At 44.0% G+C, this 20,843-nt stretch overlaps 1 protein-coding gene across 1 annotated transcript; it reads left to right on the plus strand.

Moving 5' to 3' along the window:
- Window positions 1-4,633: 4,633 nt before the first annotated feature.
- On the plus strand, window positions 4,634-20,707 carry LOC136436941 (uncharacterized). Its single transcript, XM_066431352.1, has 19 exons — window positions 4,634-6,992; window positions 7,498-7,740; window positions 7,862-7,957; window positions 9,584-9,649; window positions 9,835-9,915; window positions 10,613-11,023; window positions 11,310-11,413; window positions 11,703-12,847; window positions 13,220-13,278; window positions 13,466-13,726; window positions 13,971-14,383; window positions 14,492-14,513; window positions 15,605-15,775; window positions 16,383-16,457; window positions 16,890-17,782; window positions 18,015-18,033; window positions 18,555-18,644; window positions 18,773-18,859; window positions 19,345-20,707. The coding sequence occupies exons 1-19, from the start codon at window positions 4,742-4,744 to the stop codon at window positions 20,520-20,522; spliced, it is 7,665 nt and encodes a 2,554-aa protein (XP_066287449.1). The 5' UTR covers window positions 4,634-4,741; the 3' UTR covers window positions 20,523-20,707.
- The last annotated feature ends 136 nt before the right edge of the window (window positions 20,708-20,843 follow it).

Raw genomic sequence — 20,843 nt, forward strand, 5'->3', positions numbered from 1 at the left:
ACGGGAGAATCTCTGTTATCGTAGCCTATGCCCCAACCAACATGGCACCAGACGAGGAAAAGGATGACTTCTTCTCTCAGATATCCTCGCTCATGAACGACATCTCCAGACATGACATCGTATGGATCCTTGGTGACCTCAATGCTACAACTGGGTCAGATATAGAACCGGTTTTGAGAGCGCCTTAGGCCCCCATGGATCTGGCACCTGCAACAACAACGGCTTGAGGCTCCTGGAATTTTGCTCCAACTTCCGCCTACGAACAGAGCGCTCCTTCTTTCAACATAAGCTCATCCACAGCATGACTTGGATCAGCAATGATGGTCAGACAAGAGCTGGACCACATCCTCACCAGTCGACGCTGGCACACTTCGCAGTGCAGAGCTGGGGAACTCCGACCACAGACTGCTCGCCATGACAGTCTGTCTTCGTCTGCAAAGGAACTCCACCAGCAAAGCGCAGCGCAAGTTTGATGTCTCCAAACTGCAGTCCCCCGAAGTTGTAGCCTGCTATCAACTGGATCTCCGCAACCGCTTCGCCGTCTTAAGTCCAGACCCAGATGAGGACACCCCGGAGAAGCTCTGGTCAGACCTCAAGCAAAACATTAGCTCTGCTGCAGCCAAGGTGCTTGGGCACAAGCGAAAGAAGAAGAAAAAGGACTTCCTCTCGGAGGAAACCCTCAGTGTAGTGGAAGCGAAAGAAAAGCAAAGCTGGATGGAAACCTCACGGAATGGAGACGGCTTAACGTCGAACGCAACAAGCTACTCCGCAAGGATAAGCAGAAGTGGCTTGACAACCTGGCGGAGGAAGCAGAGACTGCTGCCCGCAGGGGTGATCAAGGCTCCCTCTACAGGACCTTAAGGGCCTTCGCGGGAAAATTAACACCACCCACTGCTTCTGTGAAAGCCATGGACGGAACCATCCCCGACGTGAGGAGCCGATACGCCGTCAGGATTTTTTTTGTTTTTTTAGTTATTTGTAGGTTGTATCCTAAACTCAAACATATTCGTTTTTCGTATTTCTCAAGTGCACCGCGCTATAATTTTTACCGCGTCGAATCTAGTCACCTTGGGGCCCTTAACTATAGAAATCCCCATAGGCTGGAAACTGTGTTCTGCCACCTCAACCGTCCAGCGCCACGCCCCTCTCCTCAGTTGGAAGCACTGGCTGCCATGGCCACGGAGGACGACTCTGTCTCCACCGGTCCCCCTACCCTGGAGGAAGTGGTCAAGGCTATAGGGAAGCTTAAACCTGGCCGGGCCGCTGGGGCTGATGGCATCTCTACTCCTACATGGTGGTCCAACAGTCGCAGGCCAACTGCAACAGCTGTTTACTGTCATCTGGAGCAACGAGGTTGTCCCAGAAGATTGGCTGCTTGGAGTCATCCTCCCATTCTGGAAGAAGTGCCCTAAAGATGTGTGCAGCAACTACAGAGGGATCACCCTGCTGAGTGTTTCAGGGAAGGTGTTTGCCAATGTCATCCTTGCAAGACTGCGTCCACTTCTCATCCGCAAGCAGAGAAAGGAGCAGAGCGGCTTCACACCAGGCCGCTCCACAGTGGACAGAATCCTGACCCTTCGTCTGCTTGCTGAGAAAAGACGGGAGTTCAGGAAACCACTCTACGCTGCCTACGTGGACCTGAAACAGGCATTCGACTCCGTGGACAGACCAGCCCTCTGGAAGATACTCAAGATCCTGGGTGTTCCAGCCAAGCTGCTAAACCTTCTCTCACTACTCTATTCCAACACTTCCTCCTGTGTCAGAGTAAACGGGCTGCTGTCTGACAGTTTCAACATCAACAGCGGTGTCCGCCAGGGCTGTGTACTGGCCCCTACCGTGTTCAACACAGCGATTGACCACGTCATGGGGAAGACAGTGCACCAGTGTGATTGCGGCGCCAGCTTTGGTGACGTTACCATCACAGACCTGGACTACGCGGATGATGTTGCAATCCTGGCCGAAGTCATGGAAGTTCTCCAACTTGCCCTGCAGGCCATGGACACGGAAACTCAACCGCTCGGCCTGATGGTCAGTTGGGAGAAGACCAAGGTACAGTCCCTCTGCGACTATGAGACCCCCCAACCAGGACCTGTGATCAACACCCACCAGGTTGAAGTTGTAGACAGGTTCTGTTACCTTGGTGGCACCATCACATCTGACTGCAGGAGTGATTCTGACACGCATCTCAGAATCAGTCGTTCCGCGGCCGCGATGGCTAGCCTGGACAACATATGGAGTAACAGGAAGCTCTCCCTTCAAACCAAACTCAGGCTCTATAACAGTCTCGTACTTTCCATTCTCATGTATGGTTCTGAGTCCTGGACTCTAACAGCCACCCAGGAACTCAGACTGGATGCCTTCGACACTAGGTGCCAACGTAGACTCCTAGGGATTAGGTGGTATGACTTGGTCTCTAACACCACCCTACGTGACATCACCAAACAGCCGCCCCTGAAGAGCATGATACGGTCAGCCCGGCTCCGCCTCTTTGGCCACATTGCACGGGCGGACCCTCCCCTGGAGCCAGCCGCCCTACTGAGAGAGCCGACCCCCACCACATGGACCCGTCCCAGAGGGCGACCACGGCAAACCTGGGGTGACCAACTGAAGGAGGACATTCTGACTGCCGGCCTCACCCTGGACACCGCTTGGGAGGTCGCCAGAGACAGATCAACCTGGAGGACCATATGCAGAGGCGCTAGGCTCCCCTTGGGAGATTGCAGCCTTGAGTGAGTGAGTGAGTGAGTGAGTGAGTGAGTGAGTGAGTGAGTGAGTGAGTGAGTGAGTGAGTGAGTGAGTAAATACTACAGATGCCATATTAAAGGTGAAGATGGCTTTAGAAAATTTGAATACAATGAAATGTACGTTATGCTAATGAGGACTCATTTGCATAACACACAATAATGATAATGATAAGTACATATGGATTATGCAGAAACTTCACATTTTACTCACGGCAAGTGCTACGGATTTTATATTGGAGATGTAGGTAGCTTTATGACAAGTGAATATAACGGAATATGAGTTATGCTTATGAGGACCTCACTTTCATAATTTATGCAGAAACTTCATATTTCTTTTGTGGTTATTGGTAGAAATTTCCTTTTTGACATAAAGGTAGCTTTAGAAAAGATTAACATAAAACGGAATGTGTGGTATGCTAATGAGGAGCTCATCTGCATACTTTATGCAGAAACATTCTTTTGTCGTAGATGGTAGAGACTTTATATTGGACATACGATACACAATGCACAACGCAGCTGTACTATACTTCCTTTATCAATGGGAGGGAACTATCCAGCATTTTCACTAAAATCTTGCCTTTCTAGTTTCAGAATTCAATTCAAGGATCAATCCTTAAAAAAGGCTGCTATTGAGCCTTTAGGCTTTATCTACACTACTCTCTACCCCTAGAAACCACAACAATAGCATGTCCAGAAAACGAAATATCAAAATAGTAGCAGTGCCATAGAAACTGGTTAGCAGACCTATATTATCGAACTTCACTTTCGTTTTTCCTTCCCCGACCCACCTACCAAATATCATAAGAATCCATCAACACTTCAACAGCTTCTCATGTTATGCTGTCGAAAAGTACAGAGACACACAAACGGCACCCAAAAAATTAATCATCTTGGCGAATGTAAATATCTACATAATACCGTTTACAGCACATACACAGACCAACTACAGGAGGGCTGTTGGGCCTTGCAAACAGGGGACATTGACGGGGCAGAGCTAAACTTTGCAGCTGCGCTCAAGTCCACCCATCTTAAAGGTAAAGTCTCTTAGCTACAATGTCGCCATTGAGAAAATGTCAGTGCAACACAATGTATAACACAGTATTTTCAAATTTTAGATTTGATTGAAGTATGCCTGTTATTGTGTAGTATATTTCTGTAAATGTATAACAATCCTTTTCAGCACGTGTCATAGTACAGAACATAGTACGTAGTCCGTTTGAATAGTCACATCTGAAATAAATTCGTTTGAAATATAATCGATTAGTCAAATGAAAGATAAGATTCAAGTTTATAAACCAAACATATTGTCATATTGTTTTGTTTTGTTTTGTTCAGATTCAAATACAGATCAATTAAAAAAGGAGGTAGAGCCCCTGTGCAAGTTAAGCGAGGTCTATCTGGAAAGAGGAAAGCAATCGAAAGACGGAAGCGATTTCACCAAGGCTGCAGCATTATGCAATGCAGCATTGGTGAGAGCAAGGTCAGAAGACAGAGAGGGTATCAAACAGAAGATCCTTAGAACGAGCCAAGCGTTTGTTGAGCACGTGCTGAGAATCGAGCAATCAGTTGGCATCGGTGAAACAGATAAACACAAATTAACGCTGACAACAGATCGGTATTACGTAAAAGAAGAGATCAAACGAATTGAGGAGGAGATAGATCCCTACAACCTTGATGACGAAGATCCGAAAATGAGAGAAGTGGAGAAGCAGAGAGCGGAAGCAATCAAAGCATTGTTTCAGTCAATTGTTCATCAGCGAAGAATATTCATAGCTGGCCTTGTAGATGAATGCATGGAGGTAATGGGTCCCTCTCCCTGTAAGTACGCCATGGTAGGCATGGGTTCACAAGCCACAGGATTGGTAACCCCTTACTCTGATCTGGAATTTGCAATTTTAGTAGAGAAGGAAACCGAGCATAATGTTAGCTATTTGCGCAACCTCACTCATTATCTACACCTCAAAGTGATAAATCTGGGAGAGACCATTCTCCCGGCTATGGGGATTAAGTCTCTTAATGATTTCTACTCAGACGACCCACTGGACAACTGGTTTTATGACTCAGTAACACCGCGCGGTTTTTCGTTCGATGGTGCCATGCCACATGCATGCAAGACTCCATTGGGCAGGGGTAGAAACGGCACAGGAACAAGCGCTCTCATCCGCACACCAAGTAACATGATAAACATTCTGACAGGCGACCTTACGTTCCATCTGAAGAAGAGCTACCATCTTGCTAGTATACTGGGAAATGTGTCTCTGATCACAGGAGAGCAGGGCTTGGTCGATGAGTACAGGTCTTTATGGACTCAGCAACTTGAAGAAAACAACGGGGCAGTTCAGTCGATGGTGGCAAATACTGTACTGAAAGAGAATGCAGATATGTTTCAAGCCCAGGCTCTCACTGACAGTCTGCTAAACGTCAAGAAAGAAATCTATCGATTTCCGAGTCTTGCAGTGTCCCTTTTAGCACTACTTCATAACATACAACCAACTACAATCTGGGCGACTATTCAGCAGCTTAAAACAAGTGGAGTCGTCACTAGTGAGAACGCACACCACTTGACGGTGATGCTCAGTATCTCAGCAGAACTCAAGTTGCAGACATACATGAACAATCATGGTCAGGTGGAAAACATGTCAGCCTTATCCTCAATGGCAACCGATGCGAACATTGGGAAGAAATTGCAGAAAGTGTTTTACATCTCAAATACAAAACAGCTGATGAGATACTATTGCACAGCAAGACCATTGAAATACCTTGTTTCGCAACTTAGCAATGGTCAACCACTAGAAGAGCCCCCGATTCTATACGACAACTCATTAAGACTACAAGCAGATGTATACGAAAGTCTGCGCGACTACGAAAACTTGAAGGCATGCATTGAACAAGAACTCCATAATGAGCTATCTAAACATGGGAAGGACGCGATCCACCCTATCATAGCCGGGTTACTTCACAAGTTAGGCAACGCCTTGGAAAAAATCGGTGATTACAGAAAGGCCGTCAGCTATTATGTACCGTCACTACAGATGAAGCGGAGTATCTATGGCGAGGACACCGCACATTCTGACATCGCCGATACACTGAACAACTTGGGTACCGCCTGGAGTAACCTTGGGGATCACAGAAAGGCGATCAGCTTTCATGAACAGTCACTTCAGATGAAGCGGAGTATCTATGGTGAGCTCGAGGACACTGCACATCCTGATATTGCCGCCTCACTGAACAACTTGGGTGGAGCCTGGAGTGACATTGGGGATCACAGAAAGGCGGTCAGCTATCATGAACAATCACTACAAATAAGCAGGTTTTTCTATGGTGAGGACACCACACATCCTGATATTGCCGCCTCACTTAACAACTTGGGTAATGCCTGGAGCGACCTTGGGGATCATAGAAAGGCGGTCAGCTATTATGAACAGTCACTACAGATGAAGCGGGATATATATGGCGAGGACACCGCACATCCTGATATTGCCTCCTCACTGAACAACTTGGGTGGAGCCTTGAGTGCGCTTGGGGATCACAAAAAGGCGGTCAGCTATCATGAACAGTCACTACAGATGAAGCGGGCTACATATGGCGAGGACACCGCACATCCTGATATTGCCACCTCACTGAATAACTTGGGTGTCTTATGGAGTTGCCTCGGTGATAGCAGAAAGGCCGTCACCTATTATAAACAGTCACTACAGATGAACAAGGTTATCTATGGTGAGGACACCGCACATCCTGATATTGCAAGCTCACTTTACAACATGGGTATCACCTGTAGCGAACTTGGGGATCACAGAAAGGCGGTAAGCTATTATGGACAGTCACTACAGATGAGGCGGAGAATCTATGGTGAGGACACCGCACATCCAGACATCGCCAGATCACTTTTCAAATTGGGTATCACCTGTAGTGAACTTGGGGATAACAGAAAGGCGGCCAGCTATTTTGAACAGTCACTTCAGATGAGCAGGATTATCTATGGTGAGGATTCTGTACATCATGATATTGCCTTGTCACTTAACAACTTGGGTACCACCTGGGGGGACCTTGGGTATCCCAGAAAGGCGATCAGCTTTTGCGAACAGGCACTGCAGATGAATCGTATCATCTATGGCCAGGACACCGCACATCCTGATATTGCAGCCTCACTTCACAACTTGGGTGCCGCCTGGGGTGACCTTGGTGACCACCGAAAGGCGACTAGCTATCATGACGAGGCGAAAGAGATGGAAACAAATCTTAGCGACGGTAGGAGCTGTTATATTCGAACAGATTTGTTACATCCATAAATTGTGTACTTTTGTCAAGTCCTGAAACCTAGTGCATAAACCGAAGTACGCAAATCCCGTCGAGCTGCATATTCGTAGACTGAACTACGCAGAATAGTTAATATTTGTCAACTCGTGTTTAAATCATTTTTCTTAAATGTATTTCATCCCCAGTCTTTGTTAAGTTTACACACTTAATGAACCATTATTTCGCTTTATTTGCAATCAGCCCCCGGGTATGAATTTGCAATAATCTTGTTATCATCAATATATCTAACACAAACGACTTTTTCATAGTTAAATGCTTTTTAACAAAGTGTCTAGACAACAGAAACCACACCGTCCAGTGATTCTTAATGGGAATTTTCATTAGGATTTGCGTGGGCCAAATTTGGCTTCTGTGCATAACATTGGCTCGTGGATAACCGCGTTTTACTTGCCAAATAGAGCACAATAGAATATAATGTTCTTTTATCTACCCTCAGAACTTTTGACCACTCCTATTGAGCTGCACGGACCAGAGATGGCGAAGTTGTACGCCGAAGCCTGCCGCCAGGGGTCTCTGCCAGTACACAGCACACGGGTTCCGGTGGTGGGGCAGTACAGGTCGGGGAAAACCTGCTTCATCAAGAGGCTGATGGGAGAACCCGTCAAGAAGGACGAACCAATCACGGATGGGATACAGATCACGTCAGATGTACAAACCAAAACATGGAAGAAGTCACCAGGTGGGGACAGGGTGCTGATGACATTATTCCCATCGTTGAATTGTTCAATTACTATGTTAGGTTCAGTCATTTGTTTTCAAATTAATCAAGAATTGATTGCATAGATTTGTTCTCATTTCAGAGGAGATTGACGAGTTTGGCGCTGGAATGGCAGGGCTGCTGCTCCAGCCACGAGAGGAGGTTGAGACTTCTATAGGTGATGCGGAAACGAAATCAGGTGATACACATTTGTACATCGGGCCTCGGACATTTATTCCTTCATTTCATTTCAAATTTCATTCCAGGTCTTTGACCCGTATTTAGATTAAACAAAGATATACAGTACAGAAAGACCTGGCGTCAGGACAAGCAAATAATCAAGTAACAAGAGTCTTAGGACCCAAAATCTCAATGAAACTTTGTCTTTTTATTAAACCAGTTCCCCCATTCTATATCGCTCAATGGTATGACCCACACTGGCCGGGCAAGGGGAGAAGTGGCTATAAATAGCTACTGACCTAGATAAGAGACCAACAGATGGTGCGACCTCAAAGCCCACAATAGAGTAGATATTCCTCATTACTTATGCAAATTTATACTGAATTTGCATAATTAGCACTTCAGTTTGTACATCTCTGTCCAACCTACCTGCATATCAAATAACATGAAAATCTGTCGCTCCTTTCTTCAGTTATTCTCCTTGGAAAATATTTACAAACACGCCATTGCAGTTCCAGTGACACATACCAGGGGGCCCAAAATCGACCTTGACCTTTCTCCTCCCAGCACCTACCCACATTACAATCCATCGACACGTTCTACAGTTATGCTGACTTTAAGCATCCGACGACACCCATGCAAACGATTTACCTCCTTACTTATGCAAATTCGGTCTCATTTGCATAGTTTGCACTTAAGTGTGTACAACTTGGTCTAACCTACCTGTGTACCAAAGAACATGACGATCTATCGATCCACTCTTCAGTTCTTCTACATTGAAGATTTTAACAAATACGCCATTGCAGTTCCAGTCACACATGCCAGGGGGCCCAAAATCGACATTGACCTTCCTCCTCCTAACACCCACCCACATACCAAAAATCATTACAATCCATGTACAGGTTCTACAGTTATGGTGACTTTAAGCGTCCGGTGACACATACATACACACAAACACCAAACGCAAGCAAAACAGTATCTCCATGAAAAAAGCCTTTTTTCATGGAGATAATAAACACAAGGAAAAAGGACATAATGTAAGGTAGTACTGAGAGTTAAAGTAGTGCTGATCGCGACAGAAATCGTTGAAAAGGCACAGGTGGTATGTTGCTCAGCTTTGAACATGCCAAGTCTCATACTTGTCTCATAAAGGTGACTATTACAAGAGTACCTAATCTTTGAAAACACCAATTAGAGAGTGCCATGGTTGGAATGAGGCGGTATAACCCAGACGGTGCGTAAGCACGTCGCCTGATGATGATGATGGTTGGAAACTCCAAGGTTCTGGACCACGTTAGTGCTATAGAAATCTGTGCACAAAAACACAACGGGTGCAGTACGCCGTGAAAATGACACGCTTCACCCCAGTCGAGCAAAGGCTCCTTTTTTCTGGTTGAATATTTTCTCAGTGCTTGGCGTTTGGTAGCAGCATGTTATATAAATGGTTTACAACCGTATTTGCTGTTAATTTCAACAAACACATTTGGGTAAAAATACCAGTGCAGATGAGAAGTCGAAATTAGAAAAAAAAGATATTCCGGCGAAACAAAACTATCAGCATTCAATTTGAATGATTTCAAAGAAATTTAGAATACACATTTAGAATTTTTACAGTCTTAATCTCTTAAACCTTCACCTCATACAGAAACGCCACCGCCACAGGAGGAAAACCCTACTGAGTCACGCGAGGACACCAATGCAGATGCACAGGGTATTTGTTGCTATTCCTATCAGTTTGCCTTTAACTTAGTTAGTATCTAAGAAAAAGATACATCGATTTCAAAGCTTTCATGTCCTTACTAGGAAAGATGTTACATGCGTTTCTGACATTATTGACATTGCCGAGTATCTTATCATTGTCCTTCTTATTTCCCGTCAACCAACTTTTCTCTGCAGTGGAGACAGTAGATGTGCAACTGCAAAATCCACAAGAGACTGAGACTGTGACCCTTGATACTAACTTGAAGACTTCAACAGGTGATTTTCACTTTTAATCATGTTACATGTTACTAATATGCGTCAATGGACTTTCATGTCTCCTTAAAGGACATAAGACACCAAAATACAATTTTTTTATTATCTGAAATAGGAATAGCATCATTGAAGGAATATAAACGTTTAAAACAAATACACACCATTCTGATGTTCTCTAACATTGAATCATCATAAACCATGCTTCCATGGATCCAGCTCTTTATTCTTATCTGATCTTCTCACCATGCAGGTGATTACATTAATCAGTGACTAATACCTGCTCATGACGTCACAATGAACACGGCAGCCGGTTCGGAACCTTACACAATGGCTTGCGAAAAACATTATTTAATGAGCAAACAGTGATTAATTATCGTGATAACATTTAATCAAAGGACATAACAATATCTATTTCGTTTTCTAGTAAAAATAACTTTCTTTCCGAGCCGTTGTGCAAAGTGAGCCGGTAAGTCACTGATTATAATGTAATTACCTGGTGGGAAGAATCAAAAGCTGGAGGTATGATGTTTTCATGGTTCGATGTTCTATAACATCCGAAGTGTGAATATGTTATGAAAATTTCTATGTTATTAAACAATAGTATTATGTTTATGTAATTTCATGTTGATGTAATTGGTGTTTTATGCTCTTTAAGGAAAAATACGTAAACCTCACAAAGAAAAAAATCGTCTTCTTGCAGAAAACAGATATGAGTCCGTTGAGAAGACAGAGACTTTAGAGCGGCGACAAGAGGAGGTTGAGGAGCCACAGGTAATGACTTCATCAGGGACTATTTTCAAAAGTCAAAGAGAACACGAAATTCAACAGGATGCAAGAGACACGTCGCGGCGTCCTCCGGTGATTCCCAGCAGTGCTATGAAGTCTATGGAGAGGATGCGAGGTCTTACAGAAGAGGATCTCGGAACTGCTGAACATCCGCGTTTGTCCTTTTGGGATTTCGGCGGCCAGGCGACTTACTACGGGACCCACCACTGCTTCATCACCTACCGCGGAGTCTACATCCTCGTCATGTCTCTGCTGCAGAAACTATCGGATCCGGTACCAAACCTGGACTACAAAGCGTCTGCGGACAACCTGAGAACGGGAGGGGGTACGTACAACTTATTAGTTTTCTTACAATCACCCTGGTCTTGAAATAGACAAAAAGATATGACGTTGCAGATATCACGATTATGCACAGTTCTGTGCCGATGGAATAGTGTTACTAATGCTCCAAAGATCTGAGGGAATATATATATATATTGCAATAGTGCAATAGTTCATAACCCAGTCATATATGATATTGTAGTAAAACTTTGTCAATACTCGCTTTTAAACTTTTAAACACTGGTTCTTTGAGGGCGTATCTTTGTATTCATTGATGTCTCTCTGTACAGACTACCTGGACCATTGGCTCAACTCAGTTCACTCTCACACTCTGCAACACGCAGGACGACCTCCAGTCGTCATCGTCCTCACGCACAAGGACATGGTCTCTCAGGTGCGATTATTCTGATCATGAACGTATCTATCCTTACACTGTATGTTTTCCTATCCTTTTTCCTTTGGTTACTCATCTGACCGCGTGTAAGTACCTATTGTGTACACTTAAGAGTAGACTGAAGAAACGCCGAATAGGAATCAATTCAACCGTATTAATCTAAGCCGTTTTTGGTCTATATTCCATGCCTTCTTCATCGCAACGGCTTTTGACCTGTTACCTGCTGAGCATATATTCTTTCAATCAGAGTAGTACTTGCAAACGTAACAACGTTATCGATGTTCTACAGAACGACATTGACAGATATATAGAAGAGATATGGAGCCATATCGAGGGAAAGGCAGCAGGGATGCTGATCAGGCCAGAAATCGTTGCAGTGGACAACACATCTGACGACACGGCAGTTGACGAGATTCGTGACTACATAGGTAAGGTGGCAAGGAGCCTACCGCACATGGGAGAGGAAATCCCAATCTCGTGGCTCCATCTCAACTCCGAACTGAAGACCAACAGGAACAAGGGGAATTCGTTCCTCAAGTTCCAGGAAATAGTAGAATTGGCCCAACATCGTGACATCAACATCACAGACAAGCACACCCTCGCCATGGTTCTCACCTTCCTCCACGATCGGGGTGACATCATTTTTTTTGACGAACACAGTCTCCGTGATGACGTCACCCTGCAGCCACAAGTGATGATTGACGTCTTTAAGACCATCATCACAGTTCCTGATTACCAACAGGACAGACTGACGGATCCAGAAATGAAGAAGATGTGGGAGAGGCTGGAGCAGGAAGGGGTCCTCAGCGACAAGTTGATAACAAGGATCTGGGAAAAGAAGGACCGACAACTGGAGAAACCATTTCTGATCCAACGCAAGTCCTTCCTCAAGGCGCTCATGGAGAAGTTCTATCTCATTTGTAACGCCACACCAGTAGGTGATGCAAGTGACGAAGCCCAACAGGAAGAGATCTATTTCGTGCCTGCACTCCTCAGCTGCGAGAGGGACAACACCAGGCTGTATCCCAGCAACATGGATACTTGTCCACATGCGCTCTACTTCGTGTTCAGCGAGAAGTTCCTCCCCAGTGGCATGTTTTGCCGTCTACAAGCCTTATGTGTGCGCAGGTTTGGGCTGCAAGAGTCCTGTGTATTTGCCGGATGTGCTCGCTTCCCTACGGACGAAGAGGAGCAAGCATTTGCCATCACCAAAGTCAACCACTACTTGAAGGTGGAGCTTCTGTCATCATCTAACGTCTTCTCAGAAGGTCTGCGCGTCAGGAAGTTCCTCAGTAGCGCCTTGTTTGAGATCAAAGAGAAGTGGATCCCATGCATCCAGTATGAGCTGTGCTGCTCTACAGTACACAAGGACGGAGATGAACCTACATTCCAGGCACTGTCGACTGATGATGGGTCAGTGGAGCAGGATTCAAGGTAAGACACGTTCTATATCTATAGATTGAGCTGTATACCACCTTCGGTCGTTTGAGCGTTCTCTGTTGTGTAGTATGGACAGATTTTCAAGATCCAAAATTCATGTCATAGACCTCTTCATCTTTGAGTCCATATATTTACCAGCAACATAATATCTAGAATGTCATAATACACTCGTCCATGTAAATCTCGTCCAATGTATTTATGTTTATGGAAGAAATCTGCAGATAGTAAATCTCGTATGGGGACATAAATTCAAATTCTGATGTATATGTATATGTATATTGCCAATAAAACGGTGAGCGACTACAGACTGGAGCAATTGGAACTTGAATGTAAGTATACTGACTCCATGTACTGTTTCCTTACCAGAATACCACCAGCGTTTCGCGGTGTTTGGATGACTGGCAGCTCGCAATCTCATCGAATAGGTAAATTTACTTATTAGAATGCATACCTTTTCTGCTAGTGAATGATGACGATGGTATTTGCCATGAAGTAAGCAGATTCTGCATGATGTTGACATTTTCAATTAGTCCACTGGTGTATCGACGTGTAACGATGTTACTTTTAGTCCTTCCCTCCATGGATAATGATATGAAAAATCTGAATGTACAGAAAACTCAGGTGGTGACGGCCCAGTGATACTTCAGCCAACGAGAGACCCTAGCAGTATGCGGACGATCGGTCCCGTGTTAGACACTATGGAGCTGGGGAGAGGACTGTGGCTAGACCAGTGTGACCGTACTAGGAGCCAGCTGACGCCAAAACAACGGGTCATGGAGATGGTGAGGCTAGTAGAAAATCGTTACATGCTGGGAGCCGCGGTGGAAATGTGCTGCCCAGAGTTTGTGGATTGCTTCCTGAGGGAGAAACGAGGTACGTTGTTGTCGATACTTAAAGAGAATGCGATCAAATATTTTCAATTGAACTACATTTGCTGCAACCGCTTTGAAAAAAAAAGAAAACCTATCAATCTTAGCTTAACACGAAATCAATAAATAAGGCTTCCTGACTTGATAGTACCGGTATTTCGGCTCATACCTTATTACAGGCTGTTACTTTTTGTGTGGATTTTTGATTGATGATCATGAGTTATTTATAACTCGATTGTCTTTTCCAGGAAAGGAGCTTGTCATTCTCCACACGGACGACTACACTGCCGAGTTTGTCCTGCCTCTCCAAGTAGCCGCTAGAGAGTCAGGAGTGTCCTGTCACGAAGAGACCATCAAGTCTACTGACTCCATCACAGAGAAAACAGTGGAGCTCCTGCTCAACACAAACACCAGGATGGTTGCCTTGATCATCAGCCCTCAGACGCTACATCGCAACCATTGGTCGAAACTCTCCTACGAGTTCCTGGTTAGGAACGAGAAGCTCCTGCTGCCCATCCTGCTGTACCCACCGGGCTCCAGAGACAGCATGGTCAGGGTGCTCCAGCACTGGGCTTCTGTTCTTGGCAACCTGGCATGGGAGGAGATAGAGATGGAAGGGGGGGCAGTGCCACTGAAGAGGTTGCGCGACATCGTAGACAAGGTAGTTACATGTTTTATTTGGAAAAGCCAATCATCGTTTGCACGTGTGAATATTTTTGATGGATTGAAGTTTTTATCCACAACTTATTGCTAAATTTCTATTTTCCAGGTCATGACAGACGAAGAAAAGGGTGAGTTTATGATATTGATACCACAATTAATAATTATAACTTTCATCAGCGTACAACATTAACATGACTCATTGCCTCATCACACGGTAACTACAAGTATATTTGACTACGAAACAATCGTTGAAACATGCAAACCTTTATCATCCTTACAATGGGACAAAGATTTGCATGTTACAATGGTTGTTTCAAGTCATATGTTGATGTTATACGCTGATGAAAGTTATGTTCAGCCTCCGTCAGGAGGTTTTACTTTTTGTTGTGTGTTTGAGTGTTCGCAGCAGTAACTCAAGTTGATGGATTGGTTTGAATTCGCTACGCGGGCATGAAGTGATGCACGAAAAATGAACGGGCGATTTAGCCCTCCCCCAGCAGCTTTTTCAGGTACTGCAGCATAATAGTTTTACCCCCTAGATGGTTGTTGAGTGGTATAGTTGATTTGCTACCAGCTGCTTGCCCGGTGAGGTGTGTTTAATAACGACCTCAATGTAGGTCAATCTGATAACAGTATAGCTGGCTGCTTGTATTCCCATTTTTTCTGTGACACGTAGGTCTTTGGGCAGGGAAAATTTGTCAAAATCATGCAAATCAGGACTAGACCCGTACTGTTAATGATAAAATTTGATGTATCAATTGTGTTCTATAATAGGAACTTCAAACAAATGCATTATGATACGAAGAAAGAGACGGAGATTTGGTAACATGTCATAGAAGTTATACAAAGGAAGGCCTCATTTTTATCATAAATAAGAAAATAGTATGTTACACATATGATGGATAATTTTGATGTGATAATCACTACATTTGCAAGTTAGGCCAGCGATGACAATCAGATAGAGATAAAACTGTTGAAATTTGAAAAAATTCCACAACAAATTTATAATTTCATTTTTCAAACTACAATAATTGTCTAATTGAGATTTGGGGTCTTTGAACTCCTGCTCAGTCAGTCAGTAGGTTGGTTGATGTATCTGTTGTAAATATTGAGCAGCTAAATGTTTGTAGTATGATTGTATTTAGTGCTATTCAATGACCTAAAGCATAAAACATTCAAGTGGCATAACAGACCACAAATGTCATTGTGATCCTCACAGATTTTCAGCAGATGTTAGGAAGCATCTTCAGTCGGCTGGACGAGACAGATGTAAGGCTACTGCTCCGGGTTTGGTCAGCACGTGTTGGCGATCATGAACAGGAAAGTCGAGGGATCGTGACGCCACAAGACTTGATGAGAGCAATGGTGAAACATGGGTACATCACAACTGGTGAGTAAATAGCCTTGCCAAACCCATCGATATCGCTACGGCATTAGATCTAGAACTGCAGGTTTTGATGCCACAAAACAACCAAAAGTTTTCTACAACCTGCTGTCACCTTTACCACACCAGCATAGTAACAAGATACGTCATGCCAGCGGAAATTCATACAGTATGATGAAAACAAAAACAAACGCTTAATAGATCAAAATCCATATCTACAATGTACATGGAACAGTTTGCCATATGGCATTCGATCTTCTAGTAAGTCAAAGTTTCGGCAGGTGCTTCTTGTGTATATAAATCAGTCAATTTGATTATATGTAGTCTATAGATACTAGCTGGAATAACTTTTATAAAGTCCATGTTTATGTCCAAAAAGATTAGCTACCTGCAAATTCATGTATGATGGCTAATGGAATTAATAGTATCCAAATATCCAATATGCCACATGAAGTGTGGCTGGAAACACTTAGTCTCCAATGAGACTCATGTAGACTTGACTGCGTTTCGTGTCACGTTTTTGGTATCTGCGTGAAGATAATGCCTTTTTTTACACTGCACACAAAACGTAGTCGTTCATTAAGGATACATGATGCCTATTTTGCCATTTCAGGTGACCTTGGAATGCTGGAGAAGGACATGATGGCGGCTGGGATCAGCCTCCCTGCTGTTGTGCGAGACATTCCAGGTTGGTGTCAAATTACCCAACACGAATCAAATTCCTACAATACCATCGATCATTACGATGACAAACCAATTGATTTCAATTCTATTGTGAAATCAACTGCCCTCGGTCCCCGACATTTCAAACGTTGATTCTTACTTGTGATATTAAGATATGCCACATATAAGGTGCCAAATTGGGTTTTTAAAAGCCAGACAAGTTTTAAGTCGTCATAAAAACGCCACTTTGGCACCTTATATGTGGCATATCTTAATGTCAGGAACGTCTTCAAACGGTAACGGAAGTTACAAAATGTGTACATTTCAGTGAGAACTGACGTTTAGTCCGTTTACAGCGTTCTACAAGAGGATGGCAGCCAGATGATTTGCGTAAAACATATTCTAACAAAGGTTGTCTTTTGCACGTAACAAATTGTCTTTATTGTATTTTTTTTAGGAATACCCAGCGAGCTGCATCACGCAAAGACAGCAAAGGCTTTTGTGGGACCAACGGGTGGTGAGATTGAAATTCCCGGTTTTGCCAAGCTAAGTGTGCCATCAGGCATCCTCCAGCGAGAAACGTCAGTTAGTGTCTCTATCGTAGACATCCCTGGTATTCTAAGGGGTCAGGGAGGCGTCAACTGGATCTCCGGCTACCCCTGGTCCCTGTGTGAAGACGTATGTCCACGTGAGCTACTGGATCAGGTGCTGTTCTCTCCGGCTATCGACGTCAACCTACACGGTGCACAGCTTGATGGACCCATGGAGCTACAGACGTGGCGGCCTCCTGGTTCTGAAGGCATGAAATGTATTCTACTTAAGCATTTTGATGGAGAAGGCTGGGCAGATATCACAGCTTCAACCACACATCAGATACATTCTGACAAAGTGTCCATATTTCTGCACGCCTTCTGTCCCCTGTGTGTGTTGTGGACCAAGCTTGCTGATGTAGGACAGATGATGACATACGTGCTGTCGTTAAGAACCTTAAATTGTCGATTTTCCGCGTACATCAAGCCACACGAAGAGGACGTGGATTTCCATGTTGTCTGTAGAGACAAGGGTGTTACGAAAGACGACTACCTCCCTGGCTTCACCATGTGTGGAAGCAACAAAGCAATGTTCGACCTTTATCATAGGAATGATATTGAAGTTGCTGTCCATGTTCAAAAAGGCCAGAAGGAATCCATGAAAATAGAACTACGTGCCAATCTCTGTTGTGAGGAAGACGGACAGAACGTTCAAATGTTTCTGGACAGACCGAACAAGAAACATGTGAAGGGTGACGTCATCATAAAGTGTATCCATGAGCAACCACCTCGGACCGTTTGTGAGTTCAAGTTCCGGGAGGTAGGATCTTCTAAGGAGTGATATCACCGAACAATATGTATTTTGAAGCAGGAGTTGTTAGAATAACCGCTTAGGATCACAGCACACAGCTTATATAGCTTAGTGTTTAATACCAAACACTACTTAATATGGAATTTAGTTCTGTCAAGAACATCCTTCTGCAATTGTACCCAACTATTTTTCTGGTTTCGCCATGTTTCTGATATAATATTTTGTGTTTTCCCCGTTTTAGGAAGGTCGTGTTTCTAACAGTGAGTACATTATGCTCTTTTGTAAAAGTAATGTATTAAGATATCAAATTAGTACTGATATAACGGACAAGCCTAGGAATGGCAATGTGCTAATGTTTCATTTTTCTGTAATGACAATCTGTTAATAACTCAGTGTAATTATTTTACTGTAACTTTGTCAGTAGCTCGTTGAAGAGGTTCATCAGTCACGTATAATCACAGTTACAAGAATATTCTTCGAACAGCAACTTTGTAGCTGTGATTTTGTATAAATTGAAATGTAAAAAAGTGATTAGCAATCTCGCGACTTAAGATAGACTGATAAACTGAATATTATCTATTACCTAAAAACCACGTTTAACTTAACGTTACAGGATACCTGCAAAGTCACTGATAGCAATGAAAGTCTATGGTGACTACTCACCACGTTTTTGGTTATAGTTTTGCTCATATACACCTAACATTATTATTTCTTTATCTGTCTTGATAATTCACCAGGATTAATGACTACGTTTGCGTTCGTGTTCCTGCATACTTGTTAGGTGATGGTAACAGGACTAATGACCACCATCCTGACACATCCCAACCTCATGCTGGGTCTAGTGGCATGCCAACTGAATCTAGTGCCCAAGGTGAGAATCCAAATACATGTATACCCAGATTATGGCACCCTTAGATTTGCATTAAGGTCGTTCAGCTTTATACTAATTAAAGCAACTGATACAATATCAACTCTAATTTTCAACCATTAAACTTGCAGATGTACGTGAGACGGCTAGTGAAGGAGAGGACCCTCATCCAAACGGAGGTCCGACAGGGGCTGAAGCACCCACCTCTCCGAAAGAAGGTAAGGATTCAATGTTTGTCTTAGACAAGCTGTTATAACAGCAAGTTGTTTACCGAAATTGCTTAGTCGTCCCAAAGTATAGAGGGTTTGCACTGTACATCACACTGCAGCATTGTTTTAGCGAAATATTCCAACTTTGATACAGAGGCTACTTTACGCATGTAGTAAAGAAGTGTGTAGATAAGATATGTCACATTTGGCTGATAAGTTTTAAGAGAACGAAAGGTCTTGTGAGTGAAGCTACTGGTGCTAAAGCCATTACCAGGTATTTACTAATAGATAAAATGCTGTACTTGTACTTGTACTAACAACAGGGCGAATAAGCTTCTTGGGAAGCTACGCGTGCATCGTAATAAAAAATAAACACCTCAAACTCAATCTTTTTCTATGGACCGAGGCTCAAAATTATTAAAAATCATAGTTTGCTACTTTTTATGATATTGATAATCTATCTGCAACATTTTTTTTCATTTCGCTACTTAAAGGGTACAAACCCGTGGTGTTGATGATCAACGACGAGTATGGAACATCGAATGGGGGAACGTCCACTATTCATAGACAGATGGCGTGCTTAATGGCTTCCAAAGGTGCAAAGGTCTACAGCACAGTATTAGAGGCGAACCAGAAGGATGTGGATGATGCAGCTGCTGATGGGGTTCAGCTGATCTTCCCCAACACATTTGAGGGTGACGACAGAAAGCCTGACCTTAAATGGCTAACCTTTGACCACCAGAATCGGTATCCGAAGCTGCCACCACATGTAGACTTCGTCGTCGGACATGTAAACATCACAAGCCGCGCAGCAAGAGAGATCAAGGAGCAACGCCTTCCTGACGCAAAACTCGTCCAAGTCACGCACGTTATCCCAGAAGACGTCGCACACTACAAGAGTGAAGAGAAGGAGTTGAGCATAGAGGAAGAGAGAGCCGCTATCCTGGAAGACCTACAGCATGCTGATGTGATAGTCTCAGTGGGCCCACGCTTGTATGACTACTACAAAAATGAGACAAGAGAGGAAGAACGGCATCAAGAGTTTTTGCCTGAGCCGTCTGCCATCTTCAAGAACACGAAAGTGAAGTACATCGACACGGAAGTGAAAGCAGTTCTGTCCACTGGCGGGGTGGAGAGGGTGAAAGGCTACGATCTTGCAGCGAATAGCATGGGCAAGGTGATTGATGAGCTACCCAACACAAAGTGGCGAGGCCGTGGCATCAGGCGTGAAGATTTTTCAGAAAGTAAAGCAATCATCCAAGCCAACATGGACAAGGGTAAATTCAACTTCACTCCAATGAAATACGGTACCCAGGAAGAGCTGAGCAAAGACATGCAGCAGGCCCATGTCGTTCTGATGCCGTCACGTGCAGAGCCATTCGGACTGGTTGGTCTGGAGGCTATCGCTGCAGGGGTCCCAGTCCTGATCTCCCACAAGTCTGGTCTTGCGAGGTTCTTGGAGACACAGGATCCTGAGTTCGACCGAACGATCGTAGAGATCGAAGACAACGATGAAGAAGCCGCCCAAACCCTGGCTAAGAGAATCATCAAGGTTCTGAAGAATAGCGAAAGGGAGTTTAAAGCCGCACAAAGTTTGAAGGAAAAACTTTTGGCCTCACCGCACTACTGGGCTGCTTCACACTCCAAGTTCCTGGAAATATTTGGCCTCTAGGTCTGTTGCCTTCAGGCTGCCCAGAGTGCAGAATGTATTCAGCTAGTGGATTTCAGAGTGTTTCATTGCAATTTAATATTAATAACTTTAATGCAAGTTCATGCCCGAAGGCTAATTGCAGACAAACAAGTACATGGGAATACATGGGAATCATGGGAATATTAGTCAAGAACATGGAACTCTTAAAAGATGGTGACTTTCTGTTTCTGACAATCATCATATGCTACGTGCTCTTTATGCTGAAACAGTTCAACATCGATATCATGTCTTCCTGTAGCTGTGTACCTTCCCTTGATATAGAGCTGATTAATTGTATAGTAA

This window comes from Branchiostoma lanceolatum, chromosome 6, assembly GCF_035083965.1.
Source record: "Branchiostoma lanceolatum isolate klBraLanc5 chromosome 6, klBraLanc5.hap2, whole genome shotgun sequence".
NCBI lineage: Eukaryota > Metazoa > Chordata > Leptocardii > Amphioxiformes > Branchiostomatidae > Branchiostoma > Branchiostoma lanceolatum.

Bases quoted from the DNA above. Each gene is read 5' to 3' on its own strand.
- LOC136436941 (XM_066431352.1), top strand. From the start codon at position 4,742: ATGGGGATTAAGTCTCTTAATGATTTCTACTCAGACGACCCACTGGAC. The intron at 7,741-7,861 runs GTGGGGACAGGG...TTCTCATTTCAG, and splicing joins AACATGGAAGAAGTCACCAG to AGGAGATTGACGAGTTTGGC. The intron at 13,727-13,970 runs GTACGTTGTTGT...TGTCTTTTCCAG, and splicing joins CTTCCTGAGGGAGAAACGAG to GAAAGGAGCTTGTCATTCTC.